This window comes from Dasypus novemcinctus, chromosome 6 (genome assembly GCF_030445035.2).
Source record: "Dasypus novemcinctus isolate mDasNov1 chromosome 6, mDasNov1.1.hap2, whole genome shotgun sequence".
NCBI lineage: Eukaryota > Metazoa > Chordata > Mammalia > Cingulata > Dasypodidae > Dasypus > Dasypus novemcinctus.
The window spans coordinates 15,373,988-15,392,689 of record NC_080678.1 but is presented as its reverse complement, the minus strand read 5'-3'; the positions used below and the strand labels follow the sequence as shown (position 1 = coordinate 15,392,689).

Below are 18,702 nucleotides of genomic sequence, written 5' to 3'. Positions count from 1 at the left end.
CTCCAGTGGGGGAGGAACACAAATCAGTTCCTGACAGTTTGGTGAGTGTGTGGCTGTGTGTTGGAGTCCAGGGTGGGTAACTACAGCCTGTGGGCCAAATGGGTCAAACCTGGCCCTCAGTCCAGTTTTTCAAATAAAGCTTTATTGGAACACAGCTGAGCCCAATCACTTACATAGAGTATATGACTGCTTTCACCCTGCAATAGCAGAGCTGAGTAGTTAGGATGTAGACTGTATGGCCCATGAAAATGAAAATATTTACTCTGGCCCTTTAAAAAAAAATGTGTCAACCCCAGCCTTAGACTGTTAACACCTTGTCCTAGAGGAGATGAAGTTGTTGGGAGATGAACCAAGTGAGGTGAAACACCAAGTGACCAAAGGGAATGGAAACAGAAAGGCTGATTTCATTTGCTTTTTCTCTCGGGGGTTATTTTGCTTCTTTGCTGAAGATGAAGCTTCAGTCTTGCCAGATTAAGCAGTGTTCTTTTTCTGCCCAATTCTTTGTAATATCATTACAAACAATTAACTGAGATGCTTTGCAGATTATTAGCCAGTTAAGATCTTTGTGGATCTTGTACGGTCTGGGTTGTTCATTCTTTCATTCATTCACGTATTCATTCATTGATTTTATAAATATTTATTGAGTAAACACTGTGTTAGTAGCATTGGCCAAGCAAAGCCAGTTGATAAGAGGGAAGGACCAAAGGGACTGATGTATGGAGGAGACAAACTGTAGACTTGACAAACACAATGTTTTTCCTCCTCTGGATGCCACAGAATATATACAACCACTGGCCGCTGGGCTCATCATTGAGAACTGTTGACATTTTGTGGTTTAAACAACAAGACTAAGGGGAAATCTGAAATGGCAAACATTTCTTGATATAGCTTAGAGGAGACTAAATATTGTGATGGTGTTCAACAGTGCAGGGTGAAGTTGTTCAGCAAGTTTCTTGTTCCCTGTCTCTCTTCATTTTGCACAACCCTCTTCTGTTCTCTCCCCCTTTCCCTCTCTCTGTCCACCCATCTCCCCCACTTCCTATCTCTCCCACCTGAACCCCTTGCACCCCAGCCCCCCTCCCTTCCACCCCACCTCCTCCACATCTCGTTTTGACAATGATAATGCGTCATTATTGGGCAAACGAATGGTGGTGGCTTGATTTCCACACTCTTCTGAGTTCTGTCTATGTTGGTGGCCTCAGCGCCAGTGTGGAGTATGCCACCTGCCTGGCCTCTGCGGTCCCTGGTCACCCCCTCCCCTCACCGTAGCACTCTCCCTTGGTCTTACCCTTGACCCTGCCTTTGTTGTTGACCTCACCCCGTCATCCAGTCTGAAGCCCGTCCACCTTACTCTCCGTCCACCAGCCCCTCCTGCTGTGCACTCTGTAGGCCTCATGCTCAGCAGGGCTGGGGCTTGCCAGTTCAGTGCTCTAAGGTCACTATCTTCACTTCAGCTTTGAATTTATGTTTTGGGAGTGAGGTCCGATGAGGTAACAGAGCATGTTCAGGGGTGGGACAGCCTGGAGCCCACTTGGTCCTGCTTCCTGTGTCCTCCCACTCCCCACCCCTGCTATCCCTGGTACCCCTGGCCCTGCCTGGCCTCCCCTTCCCTGTTCCTGCTCCATGCCCCCTGCCACCCACCATCCTTGGTGGGGGCACAGGCGCGGGGAGGGTTAGGGTTGAAAGTGTGCCCCATGGCCTCTTGGACCTATGTGTGGTGGCAGCTGTCCTGTGGGTTCAGTGGGTGACTCTGGAGGGGGAACCCTCCCCCCATCCCCATCCAGGTACAATATGTCCTGGCAAGGAAGCCACAATACCTTTGGGGTCACCTATCTTCCATGGCGTGGGTGGTGGACCTGGAAAAGGAGAGGTACCTGTCTTGGTTTACCCACCCTGGCCTGGGGTGCAGCATCTGACCAGCAGCTGCTGGGTTGTGTGCATCCAGTTGGGAGGCCCCTGGGTGTCTACACTTGCAAGGGAGCATGACATTAAATTGCAAATAAAAAGCACCGTGGCAGATAAAGAGAGCATGGAAGGAAAAAAATGCATCCTAGAACCTTTAACAGGTACTTTTCTCTGCTTTGTGAACTGGGAGCTCTGCATTTTTATTTTGCACTGGGCCCTGCACATTTTGTAGCCTCTCTGCAAGAATGCTTGGGCTCATCTGAGCTCACAGTCACTTGGCCCTCCCACCCTCCTCTGCCCCTCAGCCTCCTTGGTGCTCACCACTTCTCCATGCCGAGAGCCCCTGGTCCACTGTGGTCACCACAGCCTCGCAGGGGGGTCGCTTTCTCTCAAGCCAGTCTTTCAATGCCAGTGTCTCCCAGTTGATTCTTCTGAAGCCTGATTTGTTTTTTCTGAGCAGCAGTGCAAGTTCTATAGTGCTGCCTCTTGTTGGTTTGGGGGACGTGCTAGTTTCGCTATTGCATATTTTGTTTTAAAGAAAATGAAAGGCTAGCATAACTGTGTTTCCAGAAGGCACATTGACTCACTCAGTTGAGTTGCCGCCAGTTGCTGCAACATTAGCCTTTGAAGCAAACTTCAGCCAACACAGGACCAGACTGGAAATCCCAGCCCCTTGAAAACGAGTGTGTTGGGCAGCTGGCGGATGCGGTGTCTTCTGCAGTTTCAGCAAAGAAAATATTTTTGTAACTCGGGAGTGCTTTATCCTTTGCAAGGGGAGAGAAAGAAGTAATTGACTTTCCTCATTAGGTTCTGGTTTTATTTGCTTCTTTCATTGCTCTTTTCCCTTTAAGCTTCAGGGAATAAGGTTGCAATGAAATGAGAGCCCAAGGGCTGTTAAGCAAAACCCAAACTGACCAGAAGCTGAATGATTGATGGGTCATAGCTTTTTGCGGTCCTCTGTGTTGGAGTAATGGCTGAGTCAACAGCTGGCGAGTTCCAGGGACTCTTCTGGCAGCTGTGGATGTTTGCAGGGATCATCTGACTCCAGCTGGGGAGTCGTATGAAAGATTGATGAAGGTCCCTGCTGCCTGTTTTGAGCTTCCTGATTGAACCATCTTCTGCAAGTATGGTTTTTTGGAAATCAATCATTCAGAATTGAGATGGTCTTGGCTAGCATTAGGCTTAACTCCCTTACTTAAGAGGTGATAAACCGAGGCCCACCTGTGTATGGTCACCTGGCCGAAGGTCACAGGTGAGCTAATACAGGACCCCAGCCCAGAGTGCTCCTAGCATTTGAGGAACCCGAGGGGCAGTGTGCGTGTGTGTTTGGGGCTTGTTTTAGTTTAGAGTCTCCATTTCGTCGCCACCCTTGGTTGCCGCTGGAGGGTAAGAGCAAGGCAGACAGCCCAGGGGCATCTCCTGGGCGCAGGCTGAGCTTCCCTTCCCTGTGGGAATTCTGCAGGGGTGCCTCCTATTCCAGCAGGAGCCTGCACCACTTGTACCGCTGGGGTGTTGAGGCTGCGTGGCACAGCCTGCCCCGCGCTGCAGCCCGGGCTTGTCTGAGGGTGAATGGACTCTTCCTGGGAGGATTCCAGGCGCCTTTGCCCCGAGGACACACAGTGCTCTCTCCTGGGTTTCCTGACACCCCTGGGCCCTGCACTGTGTCTGATCTCCTCAGCTGCCTTGCCGGGGTCAGCGGGACGTGAGCAGAGCCTCGCCCCTGGCTGGCCATGAGCTGTGAGCTCCTGGGGCTGCCCGCCAGCAGTAGGTAGAGGGCACTGGCGAGAAGGGCGGCAGGGGTGGGGAGGAAGGAAGGAGTGCTCTCCTGGCACCCGCCACCACCTTGCTGTGAGCCCTTCTTCCCCCATCGGCGACACGGGCACGCTGCCTGGGCTGGCTGACCCCCCGAGTGGTGGGCTGTCCGCGCTGACCGAGTGGCAGAGCGCTGGGTGAGCCTAGGGCAGGTGAGTGGGGGTGGACTTGTCCACACCCTCCGGCTCTCCTGGGGCCAGTGTACCCTGCTCTGGCCTCCAGGGAGATTTGGGGGCCATTGCTTTCCTTTTAAGCAGGTAACTGCTCCTCGTCCCCATCCACACCCCCCAAAAAACCCTCTAGGTGAAGGTGTGCACGTTTCTTAGAGTCCTCTCTGAACACCTTTAGGCACACAGATTAGGCCCATTTGGCACCATTTTCCTCCCCGATGTGGGGGATGCCAGTGGCGGCCACCCAACAGCCGCTCTCTGCTTCTTTGCTGCGGGCAGAACCCTGGTTTCATTTTAGGTCTACCCCTGCCCCCACCCCACTCCTGACCCAGGCAAATCCGGAGGGGTCTGATGCAATTAACTGCCAGGGCCACGCTCCTCTGGCAAAGGATGGTTTTAGGGTAATCCTGAGAATGAATTCTGTCCTAGGACCCATGAGGAGAAGTGGGCTGAGGCACATCTGCAGTTTCTTGCTCTTCTGGAGACAAGCAAGGGAGAAAAGATCCTTTTACCTCCAGCGGGCATTGCCATGTCTTTACCTAATGCTTGGAGTGGCGGCAGCTGTCCTGCAACCGCAGCAAGAGTCTGAAGTTGATTAGACAGAAAGAAGCAGGAGCCTCGTCCTTGATGCTGCCCTTGAGCTCTGAAGTAACCAACCCTGGCACCAGCTTGCTCTGGGGCGGTGCATATTTGCTCCATTTTGAGCAAATGAAAACCCCCACATCATTTGTAGCACTGACGTTTATTTTTGCCCTGATGGAAGAGTCCGGGCAGGGGCTGACCACAGAGCAGGAGATGGGCTCTGTCTCCTCTTTGGGCTGTGGGTCCCCCTGGCTTGGGGCTTCCTGAGACACACAGGAGACAGGGTTGCATGAGAGCAGTACTGCAGGCTTGTCTGTGGCCGTCAGACTTGCCAGGTCTGTTGTTTTTTGTTAGAGTCTAAATGAACAGTGAGATCCTTCTTTAATCATGTGATGGACCAACCTCCGCCATGTTTCCGCGTTGTATCTGCTGCACAGTTAGGATCCTGCCTACAGCCGGTGCTTGGTAATTTCCTACCCGGTACCTTTGTGCTGCTTCTCCATGGCCTGGTGGCAGTGGGCAGACAACCCAGGTGTTGGGGCAATTTGTGTTTTCTTTTTTTTTAAGATTTATTTTATTTATTTCTTTCTTCCCACCCCCTCATTGTTTGCACTTGGTGTGTCTGTTCATCTTTGTTTCCTTAGGACACGCCGAGAACTGAAGCCGGGATCTCCAATGTGGGTGGGAGGCACCTAATCGCTTAAGCCACCTCTGTTCCCTGCTTTGTTGTCTCTCATTATGTTCTTCCTCCTGTGTCTCTTGTTGCGTCATCTTGTTAAGCCAGCTTGCCTCGACTGCGCATCGCGTCAGCTCATTGTCTTGCTCTTCTCCTCTGGGAGGTACCGGGAACCTCTGCTCCCTGCTGTGTTGTGTCTCTCATCATGTTTTTCTTCTTGTGTCCCTCGTGGCATCATCTCGTTGCGTCAGTTTGCTGCGCCTGCCCATCACGCCAGCTTGCTCTCTTCTTTAGGAGGTACCGAGAACCGAACCAGGGACTTCCCGTGTGGTAGGCGGGAGCTCAATTGCTTGAGCCACATCTGCTTCCCTCATGTTTTCTTGAAGTCACTCTCTTGTCAGCCACCGTTCAGCACAAGTAACTCACTTGCGGACAGTGAGGTGGTAGGTGTGTATTTTTGTCCTTGGTGGCCCTTCTTCTAGTCCCCAGCATACCCCCTCTAACATGAGTGTGACTGAGACCTGGGGCTCTGGTGGACTCACTTTGGACTCTGCCTTGTCCTAGGGGCACTTGGGCCAAAGCTGGTAGGACCTGAGGCCCCCTCCTCGGCTCTGCCTTCTTCAGGAGGCACCGGGAACCTCCTAAGCCTCCTAAGCCTCGGAGGCCCAGCCCTCACTTGCGCGTTCACTCCTCCGGTGGCTTGAGGGAGGGGACTGTGAATCTGATCTGAGCGCTGGGGCTGCCCGCACCTCTCGCCTTCCACCCCTGGTTCTTTCATACGTCAAGCGGAGGATGGACGTTTGCCCTGTTGGCTTCTTGGGGCTGCTGTGAGACGCCTCCTGGGGAGAGGAGTGGGTTTGCTCCGTGAGCCTGGCTCTCCTGGGTGGCGCATGGCTGGGGCTGGGTCAAAGAGAGAGCCGAGTGTCTGCTTCCTGCAGCCTCGGGACAGCTCGGCTGTGAGCGGGGACCCAGCGGCGGCCGCAGAGCAGGGTTGTAGAACCAGGAGCGAGCGGGGCCTGCAGCGCTTCACCTCAGCTGCTGGTGGAGGCTGGAGGTGGCTTTTCACTCCCAGCTCGTATCTGCATCTCATCTCGCCCAGTCCCCTGCCGAGCGTGTGTCTAGACAGCTCTGGAACAGAACGCTCCATTACCGAGTGGGAATTTGGCCGGGAGAGGAAGCGCTGCCGGAGCAGACAGGCCCGATGTCGGCCTGAGGCGCGAAAGAGCCGTCCTTGGATGGGGCTGAGGCTGACGTGCAGGCTGCGCTGCGGGGAGCAGGGCCTGCCGGCCCCACAGGCCGTTTGTCCTTGTGGAGAGCCGTCAGTCAGGTCCAGCCAGCAGCCGTCCCTCCCCTGCAAAGCTTCTCTGCCTCAAATTAGAATTCCAGGTTAGCACATCCCAGGACCATGGCCTGGGAGTCCGCTGGGCCGTGTGTTAGCTGGGAGAAGTCTCTCCATGTCATAGTTTCCACTTCGGAGAAAGGGGGGGGGGTATCCCCACCTCACAAGGTGGACATGCCATGTGGCAGGTGAAAGGCCCACAGCTTCCCCAGAAGTTCCAAGGACTTTCCCATTGTAAGAAGCCCCCCGTGTGTGTCCGCCGGCTGAGCTCTGTGGTAGGCTTGTCCTTCACGGTCTGTGGAATGTTTGAGGGATGAAAACTTAAACGTGGTGCTCCTGATCGTGGCCACTGATGCACGCTTGACTAACTGCCACGTGTGTCCACATTTCTTCCTCCTGGTGAGTCAGGGGAAGACTGGTTCTCGGGGAGACCCTCTGGGCTGGCGTCACTGGGGCCCACCTTGCCCCAGCCTGTGTGGTGACTGAGTGCGGGCAACTGCACCGCACTCTGGCCAAGCTTGTCCACAGGGCCTCTGGCCCCGTCCTCTGCCACAGGGCCTCCCTACCCCTGCAAGCACAGGGGAACACAGAGGCCCCGTGTTCCCCTCCCCTCATGGGGAGACCTCCCCCAGGCTCTCTGAGCTCCTGCTCCCCCAAAGGCGTTTGCCTCCTTCTTCCTCCTGCTTCCCCTTCTGGACTTGAGCTCCAACCTCGGGAAGGAAGAGCTAGAGGGAGTGTTGTCTCTGAAGCCTGTGGGGCGTAGGAGCTTTCTGGAAGGCAGGGGACGGCGGTGGCAGGGATGGGAAATGAGCTCTGCCACGGAAACTTCTGATGTGGTTCCCGATTGGGGGCTGAAGCTGACAGTGGCTGGGCCTCCTTTCCGTGCTTGACCTTGATCTCTTGCCTTGAGGTTAGTGAAGAGCGTTCCAGTTTCCTTGGGCAGCTGACCCAGACTCAGGGTCAGTCCCTTCCACCCCCTCTCCACCGCCCCAGCCCAGTCCTGCAGGCCTCAAAGGCACAGCTTCCCAGCCAGTCCCATCAACTTGCCTGAAATAGCAATAGTTCCTCCAGAGGCCTCTCCCGAGAGCGGGCCCGGTGGACACGAGCAGCCCTGGGTGCTGCCTCACCTGTGCTGTGCCTGTGGGTTGTAGTCACATCTGACAGGCTGCCAGCAAGGGCCCACGGTAAACGCGTCCAGTGCCAGCGTCGCTCGGGCCATCGGACGTGAGGGTCTCGGGGAGCCTTGGGCCAAGCCGGGAATGCTGCCTGCCTGAGAAGCTCCAAGCACTGGCCTCAGGTGACCCCAAGGGGAAAAGGTCGCTGTTGGGCAGGCCCGTGCCACCCGACTTTCTCTGGGTTGGGGGTTGAGTGACACGAAGTGTCTCTGGGAGATTAGTTTGTGTTTGCAGAGCCCTAAATCCTGATCATCCTGATTAACACTTACGTGATGGGCCAGGCACTCTTCAAAGAGCTTCTAGTATAAGAAGCCGTTTGATTCGCGCAACAGACCAATGACGGAGGTGTACTACTTTACCCCCATTTTATGGATGAGGAGCTGAGGCCAGGGCGGCTCTGATCTCAGGCTGGGATTCTAGACCAGGCAGCCTGGCCCCAGGTGTGCCTCTTTGGCACAGTGCCCTCTGGCCTCTTGGTGCTTGGGAACTAAGTCAATCTTAGATCTTGGTCCTTTCTTCCTCCATGAGTTATCTTATCCAGCATCATCGTTTTGTGACATGGCACAGTGTAGCAGAAAAGAGAGTCTGGGTTGGGGCCAGTGGTCCCAGGCTTCAAGCCCTGTTCTGCTTCCTGCCATCCCGTTCCTTGGCGCCTCCATGTCCACCCGCCTCATCAGGCTGGTATCTGCTCAGGCTGAGAGAGGAGATGCTAAAGTAGCCACTGCCCCCCGTTCCCCTCCCTCCTGGCCCCCCATGCCTCTTTCTTCTTTGAGATGGACATGGAGGACTTTTGGTTGCAGTTAGCAGGAGGGCTGAGCCACGCCTTTCCTTTTGGGTCTGCTCCACCCTGTTCGTGGAAGCTGCTAGTTTTGACTCAGTGAACAAAGCCCTAAGGGCCTGGGGAGGCTTACGTGGCTCTGGGAGGCAGGAAGGGGCGGGCACCTAAAGCCTTCGCTGTGGAGTGAGGGCGGCTGTTAGGTTAGGCCCGGTGCTCTTAGGCCGGGTTATCTGGAGCTGGCTTTATTTTGTTGTGTTTCTTTTTTTTTTGTAGGTATCCATTTTTTTTTTTTTAACAAATCAATTTTATTGATACATGTTAATAAAGCCTACAATTCATCCAAAGTGTACAATCAGTGCTATTTGCTGTAATTACAGTTGTATGTTTATCACTTCAATCATTATTAGAGCATTTTCATATTTCAGTAATAATAAACAAAAAATGAACAGATAAATAAGAAAATTCCTCATCTCTCGATCTCTCTATGCTTCCCCCACTCTGCATAGCTGCTGTTTCTGGCTATTCTATCCAAAGTATATACTCAATGGCTTTTAGTATAATCACAGTGTTGTATATTCACAATCTTAAAAATTCTAGAACAATTTCATTACTCCAAAAAGAAAGACTTCATATTCCTTAGCATTCCTTCCTCAGACCAACATAACCACTGATCTCTTTCATCTTTATAAATTGATTTATATTTACGTTTCATATAAATGGAATCATACAATATGTAGTTCTCTGTGTCTGGTCTTCTTCACTTCGTATAATGTGTTTTTTTTTGTTTGATATTAACATTTTGTACTAATAACTTACATCTGTGTAGCTTCAAAGAAAAACGGTCTTATATATGTAATTCTACCCATATTCATATTTCACGTAATGTATTTCTATTTCACACAATATATTTAGTTCATAATAGGGCAGTCGTATGGTATTTGTCCTTTTGCGTCTGGCTTGCTTCATCATTTTGAGGAGTGTTTTGGGCTCTTGGCTGCCGGGTCTTTCAGGGCATTGGTGGGAATCGGGGCTTCCTGGGTTAGGCAGCTGGCCCTGGCCGGGGAGCAGTGGTGGATGATGGGCCTGCGTTGGGTCTTGGCGTGTTGGGGTCCTGGGCGCCTCGCTCCCACCCCTCACTTCCTACCTTACCATAGGGGTGCTCTGGCCTGAGCCGCTCTCCTCCCACCCGCCCCCCGCAAAGCTGCACAAACATCCTGTACACAGATGGGTGTCGAAGTATGATGAGTGGGCGCAGCTTTCCCCGCTCACCCACGGGCAGAGCGCCCTCTCCCTGCCACCCCAAGGCCTGTCTTTTCCTGTAATCCTTCCCTGGGGCTTCATGCCCAGGGCTGCCCCAGGCAGTCTTGCCAAAAAACGCTAAATCCATTTCGTCTCCCTGTCCCAAAGTTTCACCGCCAGCTGTGCCAGTGACTTCCAGATGTGAGGGGACCTCGAAGTGGCCTCCGGTGACCTCTCCGCGTTTCCCTGGGCGTGCAGCTTCAGTGCCATCTGCTGCTGAGAGCCCGCGGTGTGGTTGTAGGGGGTGGTCAGGGAAGTCCGGGCCTCGCGCCCGGAAGGGCCGTCCGTCCTAACTCCTTTCTCCCTGGCTGTTGATGGCCCACGACATCTGTGCACTTATCCCTTTTGTTACGTTGACCAACCGAGCAACACCCGCCGCTGTTGTTCCAGGGAAAGCTGCCTGTCCTGCTGCTCGGCCGCTCCTCGGAGCTGCGGCCGGGGGAGTTTGTGGTGGCCATCGGGAGCCCCTTCTCCCTTCAAAACACCGTCACCACCGGCATCGTCAGCACCACCCAGCGAGGCGGCAAGGAGCTCGGGCTCCGGAACTCGGACATGGACTACATCCAGACAGACGCCATCATCAACGTAAGCCCCCGCCTGGGCGCGGCGCTGGGGGGTGGGCTGGCCCCCCCGGGCACTGGGGGGTGGGGCGGGACCCCCGGGGAGCTTCAGGACCAGGTCAGGGTCCTCACGGCTTGTCAGATGAGGCCCAGCGTCGGTCACCGCCCCACCGGCCACCACTCCTTTAGGGGGGAACTTAAGGTTTGCCAGAGGTCTGGAGCTACACGGGAGGAGCCCCCCCCCATCCTGAGCGCAGCCAGCCCCCCCTCTGCCCGGAACCCTCGGGGGGGTAGCCCTTGGTAGTCATCTCTAGCTGCGGCTTCCTGGTGGAGGGACACTCACCTTGGCCTGACTCAGCGGCCCTGAATTGCTGTGAGCTGCGTCCCCTCCTGTTGGCTTTCCCTTCCACCCGGTGCCCGTCCTTGAGGCACAGTGGGTGCTCGACCTCAGCCTTCCCGTCTCTAATGGGGCATTTATCCTCATTAGATACTACTTCGTGACTCCATTTTCCCATGTTAGCTGTCTCCCTGTAGGAGTGATGTGTCTAGGAGCAGTGTCCCTCTCACCCCACACCCGTTCAATAAATAAGAAACACAGTGCCTTGTGCACTTGCTGCCTTGAATCAGTTTTATTCCCAGACTTTCCTGTGGCTGCGTTAGATGTGGAGCAAACTGCGTGGTTCAAGCCCAGAAGCCAAGCAGAGGTTGCATGGTCCCGGGTGGGTGGGAAATTCTGTGATACCAGAGCCCGTGGGCAGCTGGGCTCTTTTAACACATGATGGGTCCTTAGAGATCCACATTCAAATCTTCCTGCTAATCACTAAGGTTCTTTTTTTCCAGCAAAATATTAGATTGAAAGGAACAAACCTTGGGAAAGACCCATACCCCATATCGGCATAGTGCTCAGAAAACCCCCAGGCAGGGAACTCACGGGACCGTGTGATGGCATAAACGCCTAACTTTGCATTTCTGTTTAATTTCAGTATGGGAACTCGGGAGGCCCGCTGGTGAACCTGGTAAGGCCCTCCACGACCTCCGTTACCTTGCCTTTGTTTTTATCTTTGCACATGCTATCTTTTATCTTTCTCGTTTTCTTTTCCAACATGTGCTCACCAGTGTACATGAGCTAATGCTTTGGAAGTGAGCTCTGTGAAAGTACTGTGCCCTTGCAAATTGCCCTTCTGGATTCTTCTGGAAATAGTGAGGCATGCTGGAGTGGACATGCTTGTGTTTTGAAGTTACAGGCGGGCCAGTGGGATTCAGGCCCCACCTGGGAGCAGCCAAGGGCGCGTGCCGGCCTGCGTTTTGAAGGGACAGCGGTGCTGGCCTGTCACGAAAGGCCCGCCTTCGCCTGAAGTCCCAGGGCTGCCGGAGCAGCCGGGTCAGCTCCCGTCCTCCTGAGGCTTGGCTGGAATGCAGGGGTTGCCCGGCCCACGGGCATGTCCTTGAATAGTACTTAAACATAAATGGGAAGCCTTAGGAGCACAGCCGAGGGTCCGGCGCCTCAGGCCTCCCCTTCCTGGTGGTGAACTGAGGCCGGCTTTCGCACGGCCCAGGCTGGCTTCCCATGAGGAGCGGCGCTTCTCGGATGGTCCCACGTATTCTGGGCCTGAGGACTCAGGGCTCGAGGGAAGCTTGTGAGGGGCGATCTGTAACCTCTCGGCAGCTTTCCCTCCTCCTGAGGCCGAGTGGGACAGTGTAGCCGTGGTATTCCGGCTAACGGCTGACACGCGTGACGGGAGCGTGCTGTCAGCGCCCCGTACGTAGAACCGGTCGCTGGACTTGAACTCACCTTGCATCAAAACACGTCCTGGAGCCTGGCGTCTGCCACAGTTTAGGGTTAATCTGCCACAAGCAGAGGACACGGGCGAGTTTCCAGCAGGTTTCCCAGGCACCCCCTGCCCAGCGCCCTCTGCCTTCCCTCCAGAGCCCAGCGGCGCCCACCGGGGCTGCTGCCTGTGACGGCGCATCTCTTGGCCCTGAGCTCGCAGGCTGCTCCTCTCTGACACCAAGAGAATGACATTAAGTCATCGAAAAGGGGAGGTGCCGGGAGGTGTGCGGAGCCACCTGAGGGACAGCGTTTGGTGCCTCCCACAGATGCTGCAGACGTATTCCCTGCGAAAGGAAACTGCCTGCTGCGTGCCCGCCCAGGGCGCGGCGGGTGGATCCCCCTGCCGGGCCAGGGGCCTCGCGCCCCTCCCCAGGTCCAGAGCCGCCGCTCTGGCCCCTGGCTCGTTCTCTGAGGCAGCCCAGACTTCTTCTGTTCGAATTCTCCTCTCCTGGCGTGGCTCCAGGTAGACCTCCTTGGATTCAGCAAGCTGTTTCCATCTTGCTTTTCAGGACGGGGAAGTCATTGGAATTAACACTCTGAAAGTGACTGCTGGAATCTCCTTTGCGATCCCATCCGACAAGATTAAAAAGTTCCTCACGGAGTCCCACGACAGACAGGCCAAAGGTGAAGCCTCCGCCGCCCCTTGGAGGTTTGGGAGGGGAGGAGGGCGAACCCCACGAGCGGCCAGCCTTGCCCTCTGGAGAAGGGAGAGGGGATGCACAAATTAGGCATCGAATTAGGTTGTAGGTATTCGGTATCTTTGATCTCTGGTAACGGGGGTTTCATATGGTCCAAGCTAACATGTACCAAGCCTGGTGCTCAGTGATTTCTAGACCTTATTTCACTTAATTATTCCTTTATGTCATTTAATCATTTGCCCTATCAGGTGGGAGCTCTTTGCTGTGTTGCACTGATGCCACAAACGTGAATGAGCACCTACTCTGAGCCCACGGGGGCCTTGGTGGTGGAAGGGGCAATGGGGTTCTCCGCATGTGTGATGACATTTATGTTCTACTGGGGGTGAGGGGTGGGGTGGGACAGACAATAAACGACCAAACAAATTAGGTAATTTCAGAGAGCCATAAGCACACCTGAGAAAATGAATGGGGCAGGGGTCCGGGGGTGATGGGCAGGGCAGTTGGTGGAATGTGGCCAGGGAAGGCCGCCCAGCTGAGAGTGGGAGGAGAAGGGGCTGGCAAGAGGGACATGGGGGGAGAACATTCCAGATGGAGGAGCTGCAGATTCGAAGTTCCTGATGTGCGTAAGCCCAGTGTGGGCAGGACCCGCTGGTGGCCCTGTGTGGCTGTGGCTGGGGTGCAGCGAAGATGCAGAGCTGTACAGGCAGGGGTGCACAGGCTGGCCAGGGCCGGGGGGCGAGGGCCGTAGCAGGCCACGGCGCGGGGCTGGGATTGCCGTGAGGGTGGGAAAGTTTGTGATCTGGTGGCTGTGTTTCCATGCCCCGCTGCAGCCGCGCAGGGAGTGCGCCGGGTGGGTGGAATAGAATCAGAGGACCCCCCCAGTCACCCAGAGTGGAGGTGCTGGAGGCTCAGACCGGGGCAGTGGCCGTGGAGGTGACGCATTCACATTCAGATGGGAAATGGAGCCAGCACGGGGGTCAGCCCGATGTGGTCAGCAGGAGGCCGAGGGGCTCCAGGGCTGCTCCTAGGTTTCTGGCAGGAGCTGAAATGGCAGGACTTTCCCAAGGTCCCACAGCAGGTGGAGGTCAGAACCAGGACTTGACCCATGACCTCGGAGCCTTCTTCCAATGGCCCAACTGCAAAGCAGGGGGAGGGTTGAACCCCACGGCTCCTCTGCCAACGGGGCTGCCTTCCTGTTTTCCCTTTGTGGTCCTACCAGGTAAAGCCATCACCAAGAAGAAGTACATCGGCATCCGTATGATGTCGCTCACATCCAGGTAAGCAGACAGTGGACGTCTGTGCGTCTGCTTTTAAATTTAAATAAGCCTGAGCTTCAGAAGTTCCCACTGGCACCCCTGCGAGGGAGAGCATATGATGCCTTAAGGCATACTGGGAAAGAAGGGAGGGGCCAGGCCACTAGCCTTGGCTTGTTTTATCTTTGAGCCTGTTTTCCATTTTTGCGGCAGGTCCTTTTCCACCAGAAGATTCTGCCCTTCTCCCTGAAGGCAGGTCTGAACAGCGGAGGGTGATGGTTCACTCTTACTCATATTTTCCTTTCGCTGCTTGCTCAGCTGAAACCCACATTCCAGGAGTGCTCCAAGCACCGTCCCCCAGCCCCGAGCACCCGCCTTTTATTAGCCCTGTGGCAGCGTGTGGGCTGCGGCGCCAGGAATGCCAGGGAAGCCAGTGACGGATGGGTTTGTTTTCCCCGAGTTGGTGGAAGTTGCAGCATGTGGCTGGCAGGGTCATAAAATACTGGCGTTTTAACCTGAATGAAAAAAGTCTGGTGTAACCTCCGTTATAATGGGGTTCCTTTGTAATGGGGCCCGGTGACTAGTGGCGTGGTTGAAACTGTCGTTAGGTAATGTGGCTGAGGAGCAGAGCCCAAGTATAACGTGCACGCTCGTTCTAGATGCATCCACATTCAAATGGTGGTGCAGTCTTAGCGCTCCAGGGGAGAGAAGATGCTTTGCCGAGGCTAAAACGGGTTAGTTATTTCATGTTTGGAGGCACGAGTGGTGGGGGAATGACCCCGAGGCTGGCTTCCTGGGTTGTTGTGCCAGCTCTGCTACTTCCTGGCCGTGACCTTGAGAATGACTTGAACTCTGAGTGCTGCAGTGTCCTCTCTGGGGTGAGGATAAAATTGCAGGCATTGTAGTGCATGGCCAGGACCAGTGGTTTAATGCGTGTCCAGGTTTGGGTCAGTGAGTGGCGGGAGTGACCGTGAATAGTGATGGCCCCGGCCGCTGGTCATCCACTGCTGACGCTGCGCTGGGCACCCCACCCCAGTCGTCTCATCAGTCCTCTCATCCACACCATGATGTCAAGAACTGAGATTATCCCCATTTTCAGGTGAGGAAGGGCGGCACAGAGAAGTCAAGCAGCAGCCCAGGGTTTCACAGCTATCAAGTGGCAGAGCTGGGGCTCCAACCCTGGCCGGCCCCTCCTGTCCTGCCTCAGAGAGCTTCTTGCAATGACTTAATTAAGATTTATAATCGTGATCATCATGGCAAAGCACGTTCCTTGCTGTTACTCAGCGGACCTATGATTTTAGCAGGCAGGTGGTTTTAAAGGAGGAATTTCGCAGCAGAGCTAGGAGTAGGGAAGCCGGTGAGGGCTAAGCGGGTACCAGCCGAGGACGCTCGTCGGTGTCTAACGTGGACTTGGTTGCCGTTTGTCCCGAGCAGCAAAGCCCAGGAGCTGAGGGACCGTCACCGAGACTTCCCGGATGTGCTTTCAGGAGCTTACATCATTGAAGTCATTCCCGATACCCCGGCCGAGGCGTGAGTTAACGTGGTTTTCCCTTTTTCCCGATATCCCTGTGGGCGCTGGGGGTGGGGAGGGTTGGCGTGATTTCCCTGTCTGCCCGGGAGATGGTGGTGGTGGTGGTGGCGTCCCTGGGCAGTACCCCCCGCTGGGCTCGGGACCTGCTTCAGCTCTGACTTCATCAGCAAAACCCTCGTCTCATGAGGGGTCGTGCGGGTTTGGACAGGGCAGTGTCGGACGCCTGTGGGTCGCTGGGCCAGGCGTGGCTGGGTGAGCGGCTCTGAGCAGCGGTGTCCCGAGGCCTTGGCCTGAAGCCCCGTCTCAGGGTTTGGATACTGCCTTTCAGAGGCATCTCCTCCCGAAGGCGTCTCTCACTCCCTGGGTATCAGGCCATACCTGTCAACACCTCCAGAAACATAACCCAGTCACCTCAGAGTCACACGGAGGACGTAGCTCCGCAGCCAGGTGTGCTTGCTGCCTGTGCTGGCACACCTTCCAGAGGGCAGTGCTACACCAGGCGCCCGCCCTGATCCGGCCGCTGCCTGCTTTCATACGACCTGCAAGCTCAGAGTGGTTGTTTTTTTTTTTTTTTCTCACTTTTTTAAATGGTTGAGAAAAGAAAAGAATAATATTTTGTGGTGCCTAAGAGTTGTATGGAATTCAGGTTTCAGTGTCCATCGGTCAGGTTTTATTGGAATCCAGCCGTGTTCCTTAGCTCGCATGTGTCTGTGCACCACCTGGCAGAGGGGAGCCGTTATGCCAGAGACTGTGGACTGCAAGGCCTCAGCTGTGTCCTCTCTGGCCTTTACGGAAGGTTTGCTGCTCTCTGGCTAGAACATTGTGGAGTATGAAAGCGTATTTCATGCTGGCGTGCAGCAGAGCTACAGCTATGGCAGTGCCTTGTGATATAGAAGCATTCTGCCCACCCATCGGGGACAGCTTTTGGAATTGCCAGTGCCATTTACAAGCCAGTGGGCCATGGTCCCGCCAGCCTGGCACTTGCTCACCCCTTTGGGGTGGATCCATCAAGGGGCCGGACCAGTGCTGGAAGGCCTTTCTGCAGTGGACGCGGTTGATGATTTGGTCGTAAAAACCTCAAAGGGAAATGGTTTAGACCATCCTCGCATAAATTCACCACCACCAACCCCGTCTGCTCTGGGCTTCAGGGTTCTAAACGGCGCTCTCTTGCCGTCAGGTTGATCACCTTCCGCAGCAGGTAGGCCGGGGGGAGTTGGAGCTTTCAGCTGTGTTTCCCTTTGTGTTGCAGAGGCGGTCTCAAGGAAAACGATGTCATCATCAGCATCAACGGACAGTCCGTGGTGTCCGCCAACGACGTCAGCGACGTCATTAAAAAGGAAAGCACGCTGAACATGGTTGTCCGCAGGGGCAACGAAGACATCATGGTTACAGTGATCCCCGAAGAGATCGACCCATAGGTGGACACGCGAGCTGCGTGCCATGTTTCCCGCAAAGACTCTCCAGGGGACGGCGCTTGATGCCTGGGCTGGTGGCACAGGACACCCGAGACTTCTGACCGCCGTTTTGCTTGTTCGGTGGCAATGCCTTGGCCAACAGCACCCTTCCTGATAGTTTGCAGGCAAAACCAATGTAGCGTTGCAGATCTGCAGGCAGAAGCTCTTTCCTCCTGAATCTAATCTATGCAGTGTGCTTTTTTTCTCACCAGCTTGGTCTGTTCCTGCTTAGACAGTCGGCATTTGTCTGCTTTAACTGAGTCGTCATCTTAGTCCGACTAATGCAATTGATGTAATCACAGATAAGAGGAAGGGCCCATGGGAACCAGAATGGGGCCGGGTGTGAGTCTGCTTTCTTCCAGAGTCAGCTCCGAGAGGCCGTGGATGCGCGGAGACCACGGGTGGATGAGCGCGGGCTTCCAAAGCGACCAGCGTTGCCTCTCGTAGGGATTGCTTCAGAACTGGGAGCACGATGACCTTTGAGTCTGAGCTATTAAAATACTTCTTCATACATCGTTTTCTGGCGTGCTTCCTTTGCTTTCTGTGAACAGCTGCCTGTGGTCTTCTTGAAATGATTACAGCGTCATTGGGCTCCTCATTAAACCGCATCGTCCTGGCAGGGTTGAGCTCTCGGTCTGACCAGTTATTTCAAAAGTCCGGCCCTGGGCCTTCCCAGGGTTATTAACAGCCTTGCTTGGCCACCCTGGCTTCATGAGACAGGACTTGAGGATAGTGGCACTTGCATCTGGAGCTTTACAAACCAGAGTCTTTTGACCCCTCACACTTGGCAATCACTCAACAAATATTTCCCAGGCCCCTGCGCACCCCCTGGTACTGTGCTAAGGGTTGTGGGGTCAGCGCACAGTAGGGCAGACTCAGGCCCTGCCTCCCCACTTCATCCCTTGGGAAGCCAGGCCTCTTTTCGAAAGGGCATCCAGGACACAACCCAAGGCCTGTCCTGTCCCAAGTCCCTGGAATGCACATGGCTGCAGCTGGTCTCAGTTGTCCTGGGCTCTGAAATAAACTCGACCTTAAGCCTTGGGGAATTTAAAACAGGGCTCCCCTTGACTGATCTTCTGAAAAGTGCATCCTTTAGCAGCTGTGAGCAACTCTTTCTCTACAAAACCTTCCAGGAGTTTGGGGAGCTGGGCCCAAGAAGGCTGTTGCAAAACTTCAGCTGGGACGTTTACGCAGGCCTGGCTCCCCGTGGGAGCGCACACAAGAAGGAGGTTGTTTACTCCAAGAGCGGGGGAAGAGGCTTGCTTTCTGTCCGCAGGAGAAGGAGGGCCTTGGACCGGATGGAGGGTCCCCTCTCCAGGCTGCGTGCTTAATCCTTCCAGCGGGCCCCCGGGGCCCAGTGCATAGCTGGAGAGGTTCTGGAAGGCCAGAGGCCAGAATTAATGTCGGGGCGATCAAACTCAGCAAAGCCCCCCCGATGGTGACCCTGGGAGCCGAGCAGCCCGGGGTCCCGCCTCTGGTGGGGTGACCTGGCAGAGTCTGCTGGAGCCAGCAGGCCCTTTCGCTCCTGGTGTGCGGCTCGCAGTCCCTTGCTCTCCCTTAAAGGTGACGATGGCCGGGGAGGTGTGTGGCTTCGGGGGCCCCTCAGATGCTTGGCATCTGGGCCTGCTCCCCTGGGTGGACCCCGGGCTGAGGTGCTGCCCCAGGTGGGAGGTCAGAGCCGCAGTCCTCGAGCTGAGCC

The 18,702-nt window shown here is 55.2% G+C and overlaps 1 protein-coding gene across 1 annotated transcript in view; it reads left to right on the top strand.

Moving 5' to 3' along the window:
* Nucleotides 1-17,514, top strand: part of HTRA1 (HtrA serine peptidase 1) — a 56,646-nt gene extending 39,132 nt beyond the window's left edge. The window contains exons 4-9 of the mRNA XM_058298229.1: nucleotides 10,127-10,321; nucleotides 11,280-11,312; nucleotides 12,637-12,751; nucleotides 13,985-14,042; nucleotides 15,453-15,548; nucleotides 16,799-17,514. Of these exons, the coding sequence (XP_058154212.1) occupies nucleotides 10,127-10,321; nucleotides 11,280-11,312; nucleotides 12,637-12,751; nucleotides 13,985-14,042; nucleotides 15,453-15,548; nucleotides 16,799-16,967 (666 nt within the window). The 3' untranslated portion in view covers nucleotides 16,968-17,514. The remainder of the gene's footprint in view (nucleotides 1-10,126; nucleotides 10,322-11,279; nucleotides 11,313-12,636; nucleotides 12,752-13,984; nucleotides 14,043-15,452; nucleotides 15,549-16,798) is intronic.
* The last annotated feature ends 1,188 nt before the right edge of the window (nucleotides 17,515-18,702 follow it).